The sequence below is a fragment of the Aotus nancymaae genome, unplaced genomic scaffold (genome assembly GCF_030222135.1).
Source record: "Aotus nancymaae isolate 86718 unplaced genomic scaffold, 86718_ANA_hifiasm-v0.15.2.pri h1tg000015l_0, whole genome shotgun sequence".
NCBI classification, from domain to species: Eukaryota; Metazoa; Chordata; class Mammalia; order Primates; family Aotidae; genus Aotus; species Aotus nancymaae.
Genome location: NW_026988426.1, coordinates 9,810,736 through 9,829,915, shown reverse-complemented (window position 1 = coordinate 9,829,915; position 19,180 = coordinate 9,810,736). Strand labels below are relative to the sequence as shown.

Sequence of the window (19,180 nt, the reverse complement as noted above, 5' to 3'; positions counted from 1 at the left end):
ACCAGCCCAAGCAATGTGGTGAGACGCTTATCTCTACAAAAATTTTTTTAAATAAAACAAAAAACTAACAGTTCCGATGCTGTTTTTAAGATATAAGAGGGTTATGGAGTTAGTATGTCAGAAGTTGGAATTTCTAGAACATTTCAGAAATCTAAAGGGATTTACAGAGCAGTGGAATGGAACATCTGAAACTAGGAATGTTCCAAAAAATTTTGGCTGGGATAGGTGAGTAAACAGTTTCAACCCTTTCTAAACTGCAGTTTTTCTTGCAGGTCTGCTTCCAGTGGAGGTGAGAATGGGGGAAGATGAAAAGAGAAATCCCTAATCACCAGAGGTACAGGCTCCTTCCCACTTCTTAGCAGCTTTTCTCACTCTGCAGCCTCTTATCTTAGAGTAAAGCTCAGGTAAAGAACTTCAAGATGCATGGCCTTGGCTGGGTGCAGTGGCTCACACTTGTAATCCCAGCACTTTGGGAGGCTGAGGTGGAAGTAACACTTGAGCACAGGAGTTCAAGACCAAAAGTTCTCACCGTGAGCTATTAAGAGGATCACTTGAGCCTAGGAGTTTGAGACCAGCCTGGGCAACATAGGGAGATCCTGTCTCTACAAAAATTTAAAAATTAGCTAGGTGTGGTGGTACACGCCTGTTGTCACAGCTACGTGCAGGCTGAGGTAGGAGGACTGCTTGAGCCCAAGGAGTTCAGAGCTGCAGTGAGCCATGATCATGCCACTGCACTCCAGCCTGGGTAACAGAGCAAAAAAGACGCATGGCCTTTACATTTTAAAGGCCTTCCTATTACTTATGGTGAGAACTTTTGGTCTTGGGCTTAAGAACGAGCCCAAAGAGGCTCACCATGTCCAGAGAAAGGCCAGTCCATCTTGGGATAAAACATTCAATTGAGAAAGCTCCCAGAATCTGGGACAGCTGTTCTCCAGGCTGGCTTCCCAAACCTAAACCTGGGACACACACGCTCAGTGCTACTGCTTGTGTCACTGGCATAAACCCTGGGTGCCTGCACGTGGGAGCAGCACAGCCTCAGGCAGTATAGGGAGGGGCTCACAACAAGTAAGAGAAAGATAGGGCAGCCTCAGGGCAACCTGAGTTAGCAACGCCAATCAAGAACGCCAATCAAGAACGCTGGCAGTTTGTCCTGGGGTTGGAAAAAGTGGATGGGGGTGGGGTGGGAGAACCATTAAGAGTGGCCCAATAAAATGCTGGTACTGAGAAATCCTTGGCTCTTGTGACATGGAGTGAGTGAAGTGAGAATGAGTCTCAAGAACCACTCACATCAGAGTCCCGAGGAGGGGCAGAGCTCCGTGGTGGAGAAGCCTCTGGTCCAGGTACTCTGGATGGTCCACTGAGCCCAGGGCCACTACCTGGATAGAGCAAATCACTGCAAGCCCATCTCCAGTGCCAGAAAAACAATTTAAAGTACAAACTGGAGATTTTACTTGGCATCTATTATGTGAGCCAATGGGATGTAAAGAATAATAGTTTCGACGTGCAATGCTCACAGTCCAGTGGGGAGGCAGATACAAAAGACTGAAGTGTGCTTTCCGACCTTGCAGTGGGATGAGGAAGGCTTTTCAGGAAAGCCACATGCCACAGTGTTGTAGGGGATGGGAATAGGTCCAGGACGATGGCTATGTCACTGTGCTGGAGATGGCAGCGTCCTCAGGCAGCAATGGTTTGGCTTTAGGCTGGTCTGCACTAAAGGAGGTTTCCCTCTACTGCAGGAATATCATTCCAAGCTAGGACTGCAAATATGACTTCAAACTGCCAGTAAGAGGAAGAATTCTCTTTCTCAGGCCCTCACTTTGCCTAACTGGCGAATGGGCCTGTCTGCCACAAACTACCTTTGAATTTTTAGCTTGGTTGATTCTATGGTGTGGCAGTCGTGAAGATGTGCTTCTCCAAATGCAAGGGACAGAGTGGCTGCACTCTAATATCCATCAGCACATTCATGCAGAGGCCACCCTTCCCACGTGCTGCTCCCACCCAACACCTGAGCATGCCAGGAGCTGACCAGGGACTCGTTTGATGGGCAGCAGTGGCTCCCCAATGGCTTTGCTGAAACTTTCTCAGCATCACACTTCAGTGGAAAACTTCCTCTCTCCCCGCCTTCCTCCTCCACAGGGGTCTGTCAGCTCTGCCAACATCCTCCAGCTCCCAGCCCCATTTTCCCTTGCAGATGTTTTCCCCAATAAATCTCTCGTACTTCTAATCCTATCTTGGCTTCTATTTTTTGGACGACCCAAACTAACATGTAATTATTCTTTTTCCTTCAATTCCAGTATCTCTGCCTTTATAATATTCCACAATAGTGTCACCAACCATCACTTACAGAATAGAATAGAAAATGCAAAATTCTGCTTTCTAAATGAGACTACATATATCTAATACCTGGCAGGTAGCAGACACCTAATAAAAGACACATGAATAAACAGTCTGCATTAGAGAAGACCTAAGGTCACCCGACATAGATTGATTCAACCAACACGTACCGATGACATGTGTGGCACTTGCTGTGTGTGGTGGAGACGCAAAGATGCGTGGCACGGTCTATGCACCAAAACAAGTTCAGAATTTGAAAAGGAAGGAAAGACATACAAAAACAACTCATATGTAGCTGAGTTATAAAATGCTCTAAGAGTCAGGAAGGGGAGGATTTCTTCCAGCTGGAGCAGGAAGAGAGGAAAGGAGTGCAGGAAAGAGGAGATTTGGTCTATCTTTGTGTAAGAGATTGCACTTGAATCAGGCACCAAAGGCCATAGGACTGCAACCATCTGAGACAGAGGTGGTGTCAGTGCAAGCAACAACAGCGTGAGCCAATGGACAGAGGCAGGCAGGCAAGCCATGGGTCCAACGGGGCTGAAGCGGGGCAGGCAGGTGCCTCCTGCCAGGCTCTCCTGAGCCAGGCCCATCAGCCTATGGTTCCCATGCCATAGGAGGCCACTGACGGCTTGAGAACTAAGCATTCTGGGTTAGTAATCCTGTGGCAAAACGAAGAAAGAACAAGAAGGGGAGACCACGGGGGTGGTTCTGACAGAAAGTTAGTCCCTCATTATGGGAAAGAGGCCATTTATTCACTGAACAAACGTTAACATTTCTACAGTGCTTGGGTAGTTGGGCTCTGAAGCCAGAGTGTGGTCAGTGGAACATAAAAGGGCAAAACAGTATGGTAGAATCAACAAGTTTTTAGTGACTGAAAAATTTACCTTTTGCTGTTTGTGCTGATGACAGAGAAGCAACAGGCTTCAGTACAGCTCAGGCTCCTAAATACATGCACACTCACACACCCACAAATTTTTCTGCCTGCTACATAGTCAGGTTGGGTGCTCAGAGGCTACAGCAGCTTCCTTGTATCCAAATAGGATCCTCTGCCAAACTAGCCTATCTGCCACACTTTCCACTGGCTGTCAAATTCTGTCTTCCCAATCTGGACAGTAATCAATGAGGTTTCCTTGTTTCCACCTATAGCACACGTGGAACCTTCACTCAGCCTGAACATGTCCACATGTCCCTATTAGGATCTCTTCTATTAGACTAGATCCCATGGCAAAGAGAAGAGTCCAAAGCTGCTTGTGCTTAGACAAGAATGTTTAGAAACAGGGATCGGTGCTTGCTACTGGATTCAGTTGATAAATACTAACTTCTCTGCCAAGTAGCATATCACAATAACCCAGTTGATTTGTTATGCATAATTTCTCTTTGGAGATTACTGACTGTACACCAGGCAGTTTACTCTGAGCAAAACCAGGAATGCTGTTTGTTTTCATCTCCTTAAGATCACTCGGGCATGGATTCAATGGAATAGCTCCGTTGGGACTTTCTTCTCTGTTTAGATGAACCAAATTGCATACAACTGAATTCTAATACATTTCCCCCTGTGAGGCAGGAAACTAAGGCATGCTGCTCACTGTAGCTTTTCTCTGAGCAAAAGGCACAGAAAGGATAAAATTCATGCCCAATTCAAATTCTTATACAGGCAGACTTCATTTTGTTGTGCTTTGCTTTTTTGTGCTTTACAGATACTGTGGTTTTTACAAATTGAAGATGTGTGGTAATCCTGCACTGAGCAAGTCTATCGGCACCATTTTTCCAATAGCATGTGCTCATTTTGTGTCTCTGTGTCATATTTTGGTAATTCTCATATTTCAAACCTTTTCATTATTATTATATCTGTTATGCTGATCTGTAATCAATGATCTGTGAGGTTACTATTGTAGTTGTTTTGGGGTGCCAAGAACTGCACCCACGTAAGACAGCTAACTGAATCGGTAAGTGCTGCGCATGTTCTGACTGCTCCCCGACCAGTTGTTCCCTGTATCTCTCCCTCTCCTCAGGCTTCCCTATTCCCTGAGGCTTCCCTATTCCCTAATATTGAAATTAGGTCAAGTAATAATCTTGTAATGTCCTTTAAGTGTTCAAGTAAAAGGAAGAGCCAGACTTTATAAAAATAACAAAATTAAAAGTGCTACTTCAATGAACACATGAATAAGAAAGCAAAACAGTCTTCTTGCTTTTATGGAGAAAGTTCTAGGTGTCTGGATAGGAGATCAAACCAGCCACAACATACCCTTAAGCCAAAGCCTTGGATTACCACAGCAAGGCCCTAACTCTCTTCAATCCTACCAAGGTTGAATGAGGAAGCTGTTTTAAGAAAAGAAGCCATCTCGGTCTCTTGCTGCAGCAACACGAGTGGGAGCACCAGGATCCCGGGCTTGGAGCGGGACCGTACGGATTGTTTTAAGAAAATGGCAGATAAACCAGACATGGGAGAAATCGCCAGCTTCGATAAGGCCAAGCTGAAGAAAACGGAGACGCAGGAGAAGAACACCCTGCCGACCAAAGAGACCATTGAGCAGGAGAAGCGGAGTGAAATTTCCTAAGAGCCTGGAGGATTTCCTGCCCCCGTCATCTTCGAGACCCTAGTCCTGATGTGGAGGAAGAGCCACCTGCAAGATGGACACGAGCCACAAGCTGCACTGTGAACCTGGGCCGATGCCACCGGCCTGTGGGTCTCTGAAGGGACCCCCCACAATCGGACTGCCAAATTCTCCGGTTTGCCCCGGGATATTATAGAAAATTATTTGTATGAATAATGAAAATAAAACACACCTCATGGCAAAAAAAAAAAAAAGAAAAAGAAAAGAAGCCATCTCCATAACATAAAAGTGCAAAGTGAAACACCAAATGCTGAAATAGAAGCTGCCAAAAGTTATCCAGAAGCTTTAGCTAAGATCACTGATGAAGGTGGCCACACTAAACATGTTTTCAGTGTAGATGAAACAGCACTATATTCAAATAAGATGCCATATAGTACTTTCATAGCAACAGGCGAAAGTCATTCAATGCCTGGTTTCAAAGGACGGGCTGACTCTCTTGTTAGGGGATAATGTAGCTGGTGACTTTAAGTTTAAGCCAGTGCCTAATTACCATTCCAAAAATCTTAGGGCCCTTAAGAATGATGCTAAATCTACTCTGCCTGTGCTCTAGGAATGGAACAACAAAGCCTGGATGACAGCATATCTATTTATAGAATAATTTACTGAGTATTTTAAGCCCATTGTTGAGACCTACTGTTCAGAGAACAAGATTTCTTTCAAAAAATTGCTGCTTACCGACAATGTGCCTGGTCACTGAGGAGCTCTGAGATGAACAAGGAGTAATTTTGACTTTTTAGTCTCATTATTTAAGAAATACACTTCATATGGCTATGGCTGCTGAGATGGTCAAAATACCAACATTAACAGCAGTTTGAAAGGAGTTATTTCAACCCTCATGGATGACTTTGAGGGGGTGAAGACTTCAGCGGAGGAAGTTGCTGCAGATGTGGTGAGAATAACAACATAACTTGATTTTGAAGTGGAGCTTGAAGATGTGACTGAATTGCTGCAATTTCATGATAAAACTCGAATGACAAGTTGCTTGCTGTGGATGAACAAAAAAAGTGGTTTTTTGAGATGTTGTGACACTGTTGAAGTGACAACAAAGGATTTAGAATATTATATAAACTGGCTGGGCTCAGTGGCTCATGCTTATAATCCCAGCACTTTGGGAGGCTTAGGTAGCCAGATCACTTGAGATCAGGAGTTTGAGACCAGCCTGGCCAACATGGCGAGACCCCATCTCTACAAAAATAAAAAATTAGCCAGGTGTGGTGGCATGCACTACTGAGGAGGCTGAGGCAGGAGAATCTCTTGAACCCAGGAGGCGGAGGTTGCAGTGAGCCGAGATTGCACCACTGCACTCCAGCCTGGGCTACAGAGTGAGACTCTGTGTCAAAAAACAAAAAACAAACGCCAAAAATATTACATAACCTTAGCTGATAAAGCGGTGGCAGGGTTTGAGAGGACCAAGTCCGATACTGGAAGAACTATTGTGGGTAAAATGCTATCAAACAGCTTTACATGCTACTGAGAAATCTTTCATGAAAGGAAGAAGCAGCTGATATGGCAAACTTCCTTGCTATCTTATTTAAAGATACTGCCACAGATACCCCAGTGTTTAGCAACTACCACCCTGATCAGTCAGTAGCCATCCACATGGGGGCAAGGCCCTCCAGCAAAAATGATTACAACTCTCTGAAGGCTGAGATCATTGTCAGCATTTTTTAGTAATTTTTTAGTGTTTTAAAATTGAGTTATGTACATTGTTTTTTTAGACACAGTGCTGTTGCACACTTAATAGACTATAGTGTTATGTAAACATAGCTTTTTTTTTTCTTTTCTTTTTGAGATGGGGTCTCGCTATGTTGCCCAGGCTGGAGTGCAGTGGCTATTCACAGGTGCGATCCCTCTACTGATCAGCACGGGAGTTTTGACCTGCTCTGTTTCCGACCTGGGTCGGTTCACCCCTCCTGAGGCAACCTGGTGGTCCCCCGCTCTGGGAAGGTCACCATATTGATGCCGAACTTAGTGTGGACACCCAATCAGCATAGTGCCCTACAGCCCAGAACTCCTGGGCTCAAGCGATCCTCCCACCTCAGCCTCCCGAGTAGCTGGGACTACAGGCACGAGCCACCACGCCCAGCATAAACATAACTTTTATATGCACTGGGAAACTAAAAAATTCTTGTGACTCGCTTCATTGTGCTGGTCTGGAACTGAACCTGCAACACCTCTGAGGTATGCCTCTATTAGACCTTGGGTAAATTGGAGGGCTGAAAGAAGCCTTACCAAGTACTTTCAAAGGAGTGGGAACTATTCTCCTAGGAGAAGCCTCAGGATAGCAATTAAGAAATCAAGAAAAAAGCAAAGAACTGAAAATCTACTGATATCCCCTACTGAGGAACAACCAACCACAACAAGGAATTAGTTTCTTATGGAATGTGGCCAGAGTGCAAAATACTGCAAGTGTGCAGTCTGTAATGACAGTATTAGCCAGAGTAGCACGAAGAGAAATGTGGAAAAAAAAAAAGACTCTGGGTTTCTGTACTTACATGTATAGCTTCAGCAGCCTTAAAAGAGGCAGTAACAAGTCAGTCTTTCTTGTGAGCCTCAATGAGAGAGCTGATTCTAGGACCTTCTACTACTTGCAAAGCAGAAAGCACACAATACTCAGGTCTAGCCAGAAGAATATGCTGAACTTAGCAATGATGTGTTAATTCTACCTCCATATGTAGCTCTTGACTGTGGCACTAATACAAGATAATATTTTTTCTTTTGAGACAGGGTCTCACTTTGTTGCCCAGACTGGCATGCAGTGACACCATCACAGCTCACTGCAGCTTTGACCACCTAGCTCAAGCAATCCTCCCACCTTAGCCTCCCAAGTAGCTGGAACTACAGGCACATGCCACACGCCTGGCTCATTTCTCATTTTTTGTTAAGACAGGGTCTTGCTATGCTGCCTAGGCTGGTCTTGAACTCTTCAACTGAAGTCTTGACACCCCATCACCGCTGCGTAAAGTGATCTTTTTACCTAGGCCTCCCAATATGCTAGGATTACAGACACGAGTCACCATGCCCAGCTCCAGATGGTATGCTTAATTCAGTTCACAATGAGCCCTCATCAGATTGCTAGTGGCCAGGAGTAAACAACTGCATGACTTTAGGAATCAGGAGACAAGGAATATGTTCCTGGAAAGTGAAGGTAAGTGGAAAACCTGGGTTGGATTATGAACAAGGCCCACATGTGTGCCACAGTGGTCAGGGCAGGGAGCAGCAGCAGGTGCTAGTGAAAGGAAGGTGGATTACTGGGGCAATGCCCTGTCTTTGTGTCTATGGTTTCTTTGAGGGAAGTAAGTAACTTTCAAGTAGCTGCTCTAGGTCAAGGTGGGGATAGGCACCAGGCAGCTCTTGGTTAAGGTAGGAAGAGCAGCATCTCATGGAATGGTCCAAACAGAAGCCATACTTGTGTTTTGGGTCATACTCCCTACCCAGGATCTGGGGCAAGAGAAGCCTGGTATCCCCTGCACACCCAGTAAGTGGTAATGTGACTGACTCTATTCCTCTAGTGGCAACTTGTCCAAATACAGAGCTGAGATCTGCAGTCTAGTGAATTGAAAGACCACACATTCTGAAACGTTTGCTTTCTAGTTTTTCTCTGCTGCAGCTACAAAACAAAGAAGAAAAGATAAAACTCAGTGTCATGCCTGCTTTTGCTCAGGTATGAGGTGTCTCTTGGAGCAGAACTGAATGCCCCTCCTGGCCATGCCCTCCTCTGGCCTTTTATCCCTCACCTGACTGCCTCTACACTCCGTCTCTCAACTCATCAGGGTCATTAAAGTTGAGTGTGCATCAGAAACACTTTGAGGGGTTAAAACTTAGATTGTTGAGCTCCATCCTAAATCTCTGATTCAGTAGGTCTGGAGCAGGGCCTGATATCATGCATTTTTGGCAGGTTCTCAGGTGCTGATGTTCTGGGCACCGTATCTGAGATGCAGCCCCAAAAGGTAACTTGCTTTGCAACTGGTGATTAGAATCGTGATGAGAGGGCTTATATTAAAAAATGAATTGTAAACATCCATCTCTAGTGATTAGAAGGATCAAGCTGCCTGGGTAGAGCTTCCCTGTTAGACAATGTGAAAAGTAGTTACTTTTTGGAGAAAGTAGATGATTCTATCTGCTACCTTATAGTTCAATAAACTGAGATGACAGATCAAGGAAGAACCAAAAATATACATATACAGATTTTATTGACAATTTCACTTGCTTGAAAGACTTCTTGGCTGGGCCAGCATATAGGACAAAATAATTTGCAAATGAGACAGATGTCTTTACCCTATATTCTTTTGTTTGGGAGCAAAGCTTGTTTAGAGACCCACAGCATCATCCCAAGTACAAATCTCTTGCCCTCCCAGCATGGCTGCCAAAAAGAATGACTCATGTCACCAGCTCCTGTGCGAAGAACCAACACCCAGGAAGGCACTCTTCCCATAAGGTGACACAGCCACACCTCTCAAGGTACTCCTGAGGGCAGAGCAGTAACACTAGGAATTTGTCCTAAGTATCTTACAGTTGAGCAGAGGAGCTTCAAGGTTGCTGAAAGTGTCTCATCAATTTTACTTTTATATGTTTTTTTACTATTTACCTATGTGAGCAAAATATTTAATCCTGTAAAATTGAAACAGTGAAATATACCCATAAAGGCTCAGATATACTCATAAAGTCTGTGTCTGCCATATACAACCTTACTTCAAATCTTTGGTCCTCGAACTTACCTGATTATTCTGATTATAAATGCTATACTGTACATTTGCATTTATATAAAACTCTACTTTTTTTCCTATATTGTGGTTTCACATGAGATTTTTCTTTTCATTTTTCTTTCTTTGTTTTTGAGACAAGGTCTAGGCTCTGTTGCCCAGGCTGGCACTATCATAACATTGCAGACTTGACCTCTTGGACTAAAGTGATCTACCTCAACCTCCCAAGTAGCTGGGACCACAGACTTGTGCTACCACGCCTGGCTAATTTCTAAAATTTTTTGCAGAGATGGGGGTCTTGCCATGTTGCCCAGGCTGGTCTCGAACTGCTGGGCTCAAGCAATCCTTCCACCTTGGCCTCCCCAAATGTTAAGATTACAGACATGAGCTACTGTACCTGGCCAATTTTTTTTTCCAGCTGTTTAAGAAAACTGTGAAATCATTAGGAAAAAGCAAATAGAGCATCAATGACTAATTGCTCAAAAATGCTCTGTGCCTGTTGGGATGCTATGTCCAGGGTCTCTATTTCCATCTCATCACACCATCAACCATACATGCCCTTAAGTCTTTTTAAACCTTATATTCTGGGGCCGGGCACAGTGGCTCAGGCCTGTAATCCCGGCACTTTGGGAGGCCGAGACGCATGGATCACCTAAGGTTGAAAGTTCAAGACCAGCCTGACCAACATGGAGAAACTCTGTCTCTACTAAAAATACAAAACAATTAGCTGGGTATGGTGGTGCATGCCTTTAATCCCAGCTACTCAGGAGGCTAAGGTGGAAGAATCGCTTGAACCCAGGAGGCGGAGGTTGTAGTGAGCTGAGATTGCGCCATTGCACTCCAGCCTGGTGACAGAGCGAGACCCCATCTCAAAAGAAAAAAACAACAACAAAACTCCTTATATTCCTTGGTTATTATGGCTGTAAGGCTAATTATTCCAGAGAAAAGGACATTAAAAAGACACCAATCCAGCTGCTGACCACTTTCCTCAAGGGATCGTCTTGAAGCTATCATGATCATCTTCTGTGACCAGCAAGGACTGTGCCACTAAGACTAATGGCCACCCTGGGTCTTATGTTCTAAAGATTATAAATGATAGGCTAGAAAGGGCAAAGCAAATAACTGTTCTACCCACTAGTAATTCCTTTCAGGATTTTTCCCCCCATGGGTAAATAGCTCTTTTTTCTAATAAAAAGGAAATTGCAGAGATGAAAGAAAAATCAAGTTAAAGAATACTGAACAAATCTAAATAAAAACCCATTTTGTACTACTCAAAGTGATCTACAGATTCAATGTAATCCCTGTCAAAACACCGATGACATTCTTCACAGAAATAGAAAAACCCTAAAATTTGTCTGGAACCACAAAAGACCCTGAATAGCTAAAGTGACCCTGAATAAAAAGAACAAAAGCTATAGGCATCACACTACCTGATTTTATAATTTTCTTTTTTTTAAAGACAGGGTCTCACTCTGTCACCCAGGCTTGAGTGCGGTGACATGACTGTGGCTCACTGAAGTCTTGACCTCCTGGGCCCAAGTGATCCTCCCACCTCAGTCTCCTGAGTAGCTTAGGACTACAGGTGCACACCAGCACACGTGGCTAATTTTTGTAGTGACAGGGTTTTGCCATGTTGCCCAGGCTAGTCTCGAACTCTTGGGCTTGGCTTCCCAAATTGCTGGGATTACAGGTATGAGCCACTACACCCAGCCCACACTACCTGATTTTTAGAATTTTTAACTGCTTATCCTTCATAGAAGCCATTAAGTTAACAGGAACTAGCATAAAGATCATGCAGTCCACTGTGAAAAGCTTGCTCAGAACTTCTAAATGATATTAATTTGCATTCAGAATGTCTAGCCTCCAGGGATCTCACAGAATATGAACTAAAGTTACGTCATCTGTAACAAGGAGGAAAGAATAACACAAAAGTTCTTGTGGGGGCTGAAATTCCATGTAAAGAGTGCTTTCTCTCTTCTAGGTTATCTACTGTGGGGTAACACCTAGGGCAGTATATTATTCATGATTTTTATATTCATTAAGGGAAAAAAGGAACCTGCACATTCAAACTACTCATGTGTAACAACACACATTATTTACCAAGCAACTTAAGCTGGTTAAGTCTAATGGTAGGTGAATTCATTTTAGAAGCAACTGAGGGAATGAATTAAATCTGAATTTTTTCAAATGAAGAGAATGACATAAGAAAATCCCAAAGCCTTGGAGACAGAAAACTCTGATGCATTAGAATTTATAAAGACAAGGACAAATGAAAGTTTTAATTGCACCTGGAACTAATAATAGGCAGTAAGATTCAGTTTGCACCAGTCCCTTACTAGACTGCTTTTAAAAAAATGGATTAAGAGATCAACACCTTCCAGATCCACTGTGGCCATTCACAAGGTTATCTTTTTTGGCAGGAAATTCAAATACTAAATGCAAATATATATTTTTTTTGCCAAAATAAAACATCACTGTTAATAAAAATAGGTGAGAAAATGCTCTTTTCCCTCTTCTCTTTTTTGAGACAGAGTCTCATGTGCTCTGTTGCCCAGGCTGGAGTGTGGTGACACCATCATACCTCACTGCAACCTTGAACTCTTGGGCTCAAGTGATCCTCCCATGTAGGTAGGTGGGACTACAGGCAGGCACATGCCACCAGGCCTGGCTAATTTTTTGTAGAGATGGGGTTTTACCATGTTGTCCAGGCTGGCCTTGAACTCCTGGGCTCAAGCAATCCTCCCACCTTGGCCTCCTAAAGTGTTGGGATTACCCAGGAGCCACTGTGCCCAGCCAAGTTTAATTAAATATGTAAATTAGGGGAAAAGCTCACCACCCCCCTTCTTTTTTGGAAAATCTAGGGAAGGCTCCAGAGCTATCTCAAGTCTGAAGCAGCAATTCTTACAACCTGGGTCTACCCAGCGGGGCCAAAAGACTCTGAACAGTCTAGGTTAATGGCCTCCTCTCAATCAACTTGGCTATCAGAATGATCCTTTGAGAAATCTGTTCCCATTCTCTGGATACTGATGTCTGAAGGCCATAAATGGCAGGCAGGCCCAACTTATTTTAAATAATTTTTCCTTTAGGGTCACATGACTGCAATTTATTAAATGTAATTCAAATAACAGAGTTAGAAAATAGTCATAAAGGAAAATACATGGCAGATCTTGACCAGCAAAATATCAGACAGGTTACAAGTGGAACAGACTTAAGTCTGTGTTCAGGAACCTTCACTCCTCTTAATCAAGCAGACTGCTCGTGGGAGGTTCTCTGATTCCAACTGGAAAATGCTTTGGCAAATACGAGAAATAACTAAACATGGATCAATGAATCCATTTGCCCGACCCCTACCCCCAGGCTTCTTTCCCTTTACTCCCAATTCCTGCCCTCTCATGTGTTCTCAAACACTAAAGGGACTTTGAGTGCCATTTTCTAAGTAAAAATTCTCATGATCTTGACTGCATCCTAATGAAACTCAAGGAGTGATAATTCAGTGAAGAAACTCAACTGTTTTTATGTAATTGTCATCCGAAATACAGGTTGGTAGTATCCTAGGATTTTTAATCCCATGTAAGCATAATCCCGGGAAACTGAATTATGCTTAAATTCTTGAAGGCAAGAAAAATTTCCAAGAAAAACAAAAAGGAAATTTGGTTTCTGAAAAAGCTGATACCCTCTCTAAGCCATGCTGCCCCTTCTGGGGTCAAAATAACTCAGAAGTCAGTAGCCTTGTGGCACTGCAGCCCACAGTAAAGGCAGAGTCCGAAACTATTTCTAACTGTTGTGTTCTTCTCTAGTATTCATGATGTCCCCATCCTAGATTCCTAGCTGTTTATGACCAAGTGAAAGTAAGAAGTAAGCTTACCTAACATCTCTTCTTTTAGTCTTTCATTACGTTCTTCAATTTGCTTAGGCAATCTCTGAGGAAAAGAGGAGAAACAAGGGTTCGTAAAAAAAAAAAATCCTTTGACTTTATTTCGAATTTGAGAAACATGAGAATCCTAATACGGAATTAAGATCAAGTTGAATCTATGTCTATGATCCTATTAAATAAAGAAAAAAAAGAAACCCAAGTATTTGTGTTTGTGGGTGAGCTATTTAAAGACAAAAGTTCTGTTTGGGTCAGGTGCAGTGACTTCTGTAATCCCAGCACTTTTGGAGGTTGAGTTGGGAGGATTGCTCAGCTCAGGAGTTTGAGACCACCTTGGGCAACATGGCGAAACACCATCTCTACAAGAAATACAAAAATCAGCTGGCTGTGGTGGCATGTGTCTGTAGTCACAGCTACTCAGGAGGCTGAGATGGGAGGGTTGGTTGAATCTGGGAGGTTGAGGGTGCAGTGAGCTACAACTGTGCCACTGCTCTCCAGCCTGGGTGACAGAGACCCTGTCTCAAACAACAACAAAAAAGTTTTGTTTGCTCTATTTCCAGTTCTTAATAGAATGCCTACACTAAAGGAGGGCACTGATACAAATTTAATGAATAAATACATAGAGAAAAAGTCTGAAAGGATACATATCAGATGTTTACAGTGTTATAATTAGATGGTGGGATTATGAATGATATTTGTATTTTTAACTTTTATTAATTTGTATTTTCTAAGTTGAAGTCCCTTCTTTATACAATCTAATTTGTTGAGAAAAGGTCATATCAATCTTGGATGTTCTTTTTCTTTTTTTCTTTTAGAGACAGGGGTCTCACTCTGTTGCCCAGGCTGGCCTTGAACTCCTAGGCTCAAGTGATCCTCCTGCCTCAGCCTCCCAAGTGATAGGATTACAGGTGTGAGCCATGTGCCTGGCTGGACGTTCTTCAATAATCATCTAGCTCAGGGTTTCTCAACCCTGGCACCACTGACATGTAGGATGGATAACTCTTTGTTGTGGGGTCTCCCTGTGCATTGTGGGATTTTTAGCAGCATCCCTTATGTATACTCACTAGATTGCAGGACTTTCCCAGTCATGACAATCAGAATGTCTGCAGACACTGCCAAATGTTCCTGAGAACTGCCCCAGTTGAGAACTACTGACAGAGATTAGTCTTTTGTTTGTTTGTTTGTTTTTAAGAGACAAGGTCTTAAGCTGTTGCCCATAATGGAATGCAGTAATGCAATCACAGCTCACTGTAGCCTCCAACTCGTGGGCTCAGTGATCTTCTCTGTCGCCCAGGCTGAAGTGCAGTGGTACGATCTTAGCTCACTGCAACCTCTGCCTTCTGAGTTCAAGCAATTCTCCAGCCTTGGCCTCCCGAGTAGCAAGGATTACAGGTGTGTACCACCACCCCGGCTAATTTTTTATATTTTTAGAAGAGATGGGGTTTTTTTGTGTTTGCCAGGCAGGTCTCAAACTCCTGGTCTCAAGTGATCTCCCCAATGCGACCTCCTGAAGTGCTGGGATTACAGGCATGAGCTGTTGTGCCTGGCCTCCCATATATCTTGATAAGCTCCTCAAAAGCACAGAAATGAAATTTAATTGTGTCTGAAAGGATTATTTAGGATTCACTTAGCAACACAGGGAATAGAAGAAAAAATATTAGAAAAAATTTTAGGTTTTACCATACAAGCTTCTCTTGCTTGATGTATTGATGGATCTTTTTCTAATACAGATTTATAGTCTTCCAGGGCTTCGTCCAGCTTGTCCGTCTTCTCGTACAGTTCCGCTCTCCTCAATATTGCCCTGATATAGCTCGGGTTTAACCGAATTGCTGTAAGAAGAGAAGAAATAATTTTTATCACAAAGAAAAAGGGCCTACATATCTTTGGCTATATCAAATTCCTTCATCAATCATCCTCCAAGGGTACAAAAAGAAGAGTCATTTATCAAAGTGGATACCTGACACTGGAAAACTTTTTCTGTAAAGAGCAAGACAATAAAGATTGTAGGCTTTGCAGGCCAGACAGACCATCTGTGTTGCAATTCCTCAATGATGCTATTGTAGCATGAGAGCAGGCATAGAAAATATGTAAACAAACAAGAGTGGCTGTGTTCCAATAAACTATTTATGGACACTAAAATTTGAGTTCACATAATTTTCACATTATCATGAAATATTTTTCTTTTGCTTTCCAATGATTTAAAACTGTAAAAATAATTCTTAGGTTTTAGGCTATCAAAAACAGGTGGCAGGCTGGAATGGCTTGTGGCTGTGTTTGCCATATACTGGTTTATACCCCAAGTCCTGGTTTTTGCCCACTTGTCATTTATAAAGGCCAGAACAGGCCAGAACACAGAGTTCAAGACCACAGTGAAAGAGTGAGAGAGAATCTGAAGATACAAATTAAAGAGTTAAGGGAAACCAGTCTGGTGGCAGACTTCACCATTCTTTTTTTTCTAGCTCTTGAATACTAAGATTACGTTTCTAGTTAAATCCTCACTGTTTCTTCAACCCTCAAACTATTGCTCCAGCACTATGAGGTGGTTCATGCATAAAGTCCTTTCCTTTATCCAACATCAGTTGCCCTTGAAATAATCCTTTGCTATGTTTTGGTTCACCATACTGCATTTCCTCTAATTTCTTCCGAGTTGTTTCTTTTTCTATTAGAAAGCAGCTGGCCAGGTGTGGTGGCTTATGTCTGTAATCCCAGTACTTTGGGAAGCCAAGGCAGGAAGATGACTTGAGGTCAGGACTTTGAGACGGCCAGTCTAGCCAACATGGCGAAACCCCATCTCTACTAAAAATACAAATATTAGCTGGGCGTGGCAGTGTGAGCCTGTAATCCCAGCTTTTCAGGTGACTTACACATCAGAATCACTTGAACCCAGGAGGTGGAGGTTGTGATGAGTGGAGATTGCATCACTGCACTCCAGCCTGGGCAACAGAGCGATAAAACGGTCTCCAAAAAAAAAAAAAAAAAAGCAATGTCTTGGCTCTAGAACTTTTTAATTTTCTCATAATCTAGCCTTCATTTTTAAATTCATGCTTTATGTGAACATTTATTTAATACTTTATATATATATCCAACGTAGTATATCTCTGGGCTATAGTGGTAAACAAGACACAGTCCTTGTTCTCATGAAGCCTTATGCTATTCTAGTAGGAAAAAGTAGACAGGTATATAATTTAAGATAGTCATAGTACTACAGTGAAAAATAAAACAAGGTCATGTAAATGCAAGTGAAGTGAGAAATGAGGTAACTTCAGAAAGTGGCCTCAGAATATGAAGAGGGACTATGTGAGAGAGATCAGCCTTGTGAAAGGCTAAGGAGGAGTGTGCCAGAAGAGGGACCAACAAGAATAACTCTGGCATGTTAGTGACTAGGCTGGGACCAGAGGTGGAAATGGAGGGCCATGCAGGGCCTTCGTGGCCAGGGAAAGGAGTTTGGACTTTTTCCTGAGTGTGATGAGAAGCCACTGCAAAGTTTTCAAGCAAGCTTCAGACATACTCTGATTTACATTTTTGAAGGATTGCTTTGGCTGTAGTGTGGGGGTGGGTGAGGCAAGACTGAAAGCTGTGAGATCAGTTGGAAAGCCAGTGTAGTGGCTATCCAGATGAGGGAAGATGTTGGCTTGGTCTAAGCTGGAAGTAGTAGTGATGGAAAAATAGCAGCCAGATTAGATTAAGTAGGTCTTTAAATTTGAGCCCACAGAACTTGCTAATTAATTAATTAGCCATGTAGCATAAAAGAACAATCAGGGATGACTCCAAAGGTTAAACTTAAGCAAGGGAATGGATGGTAATACCATTTATTAGAATGGAAAAAACTAACTCCAAGTTGTGTGTGTGTATGGGGGCTGGGCATGTTAAATATGAGGTGCCTTCCAAAATGAAAGAACAACTTTGCACTGGGATACAGGACTCTAGAATACAGGGCAGAAGTACAAGTTGAAGACAGAAACTCTGCCATACAGATGGCATATATTTTAAAATTGATTAGTTTTGGCTTTTATCTTCATGAAAATACTCCTTTTGTTTCCCTTAATTGCATTTTTGTTACTCTAATTTCTTTCTTTTTTTTTGTTTTTTTTTTTGAGACCAAGTTTCACTCTGTCACCCGGGCTGGAGTGCAATGGCGCAATTTCAGCTCACTGCAACCTCTGCCTGTCGGGTTCAAGCGATTCTCCTGCCTCAGCCTCCCAAGTAGCTGGACTATAGGCATGTGCTACCATGCGTGGCTAATTTTTGTATTTTTTGTAGAGATGGGGTTTCAGCATGTTTCCCAGGCTGGTCCTGAACTCCTGGGCTCAAGTGATTCTCCTGCTGCAGTCTTTCAAAGTGCTGAAAGTGCAGGCACGAGCCAGCATGCCTGGACTTTACTACCTTTTTTTTTTTTTTTTTTTTAGACAGACTCTCCCTCTGTTACCCAGGCTGGAGTGCAGTAGCACAATCTTGGCTCACTGCAACCTCTGCCTCATGAGTTCAAGTGATTCTCCTGCCTCAGCCTCCCGAGTAGCTGGGATTACAGGTGCATGCCACCATGCCCAGCTAATTTTTGTATTTTTAGTAGAGACAGGGTTTCATCATGTTGGCCAGACTGATCTCAAACTTCTGACCTCAGGTGATCCGCCCACCTCGGCCTCCCAAAATGCTAGGATTATAAGCATGAGCCACAGCACCCAGACTACTACATCTTTTAAAAAACGGAAACCTCTAACTTTTATTTTAAGCAAGATACCACAATTTTCCAACTAGTGGATAGCTTCTAATTATGCAGATATGTGTTGAAGAGACAGAAGTTTCCCCATAATTATTATTATTATTATTATTTTTGAGACCGAGTCTCATGCTATCACCCAGGCTGGAGCACAGTGGCTCAATTTTGGCTCCCTGCAGCCTCAACCTCCCCAGGTTTGGGTGATCCTTCTACCTCAGCCTCCTGAGTAGCTGGGACCACAGGCTTGTGTTACCATACCTGACTAATTTTTGTTATTTCTTGTAGAGACAAGATCTTGCCATGTTGCCTAGGCTGGTCTCGAACTCCTGGGCTCAAGCCGTCTGCCCGCCTCAGCCTCCCAAAGTGCTGGGATTACAGGCATGAGCCATTGTGCCTGGCCCCACTATTACTTTATATAATCCTCTAAAACCAGCATATCACTCTAACGTGATTTTCCTTCTCAATATACATAAAGACAATGGGCCAGGTGTGGTGGCTCTGCCTGTAATCTCTCAGCACTGTGAGAGGCTGAGGCAGGAGGATCGCTTGAGCCCAGAAGTATGAGACCACCATGGTCAACATAGGGAGACCCCCTTTTTTTTAGACAAAATAAAAAAAAGTAGCTGGGCATGGTGGCGTGCACCTGTAGTCCCAGCCACTTAGGAGACTGAGGTGAGAATGAACTTAAACTTTATGCCAAGGATGAAAACCCTGGAGCTCCAATATGACCTCAGAAATAAGCTAAGTTCTTTGCCAAGGCTTATGAATTGAGAGAGAAGACTGAGAAGTGGGGCGGGGGTGTGGGGGGAGGGAGGGGGGAAGGAGGGAGGGAGGGAGAGAGGGAGGAGGGAGGGAGAGAGGGAGGAGGGAGGGAGAGAGGGGGGAAGAGAGAGAGAGAGAGAGAGTGTGTGTGTGTGTGTGTGTGTGTGTGTGTGTGTGT

General features: G+C 43.3%; 3 protein-coding genes across 4 annotated transcripts in view; 2 read left to right on the top strand and 1 right to left on the bottom strand.

Moving 5' to 3' along the window:
* PWWP2A (PWWP domain containing 2A) overlaps positions 1–790 on the top strand; it is a 66,673-nt gene extending 65,883 nt beyond the window's left edge. Inside the window, exon 3 of the mRNA XM_012461057.2 lies at positions 273–790. Within this exon, the coding sequence (XP_012316480.1) occupies positions 273–325 (53 nt within the window). The 3' untranslated portion in view covers positions 326–790. The remainder of the gene's footprint in view (positions 1–272) is intronic.
* Positions 1–19,180, bottom strand: part of TTC1 (tetratricopeptide repeat domain 1) — a 57,535-nt gene that overhangs the window by 1,670 nt on the left and 36,685 nt on the right. For both annotated transcript variants that reach the window (XM_012461059.2, XM_012461060.2), the window contains exons 6-7: positions 15,204–15,352; positions 13,518–13,572 (exon numbers count right to left, since the gene is read on the bottom strand). In XM_012461059.2, the coding sequence (XP_012316482.2) occupies positions 13,518–13,572; positions 15,204–15,352 (204 nt within the window). The remainder of the gene's footprint in view (positions 1–13,517; positions 13,573–15,203; positions 15,353–19,180) is intronic.
* On the top strand, positions 4,685–4,997 carry LOC110568574 (thymosin beta-10). The gene has a single exon (XM_064376500.1). The coding sequence runs from the start codon at positions 4,758–4,760 to the stop codon at positions 4,890–4,892; it is 135 nt and encodes a 44-aa protein (XP_064232570.1). The 5' UTR covers positions 4,685–4,757; the 3' UTR covers positions 4,893–4,997.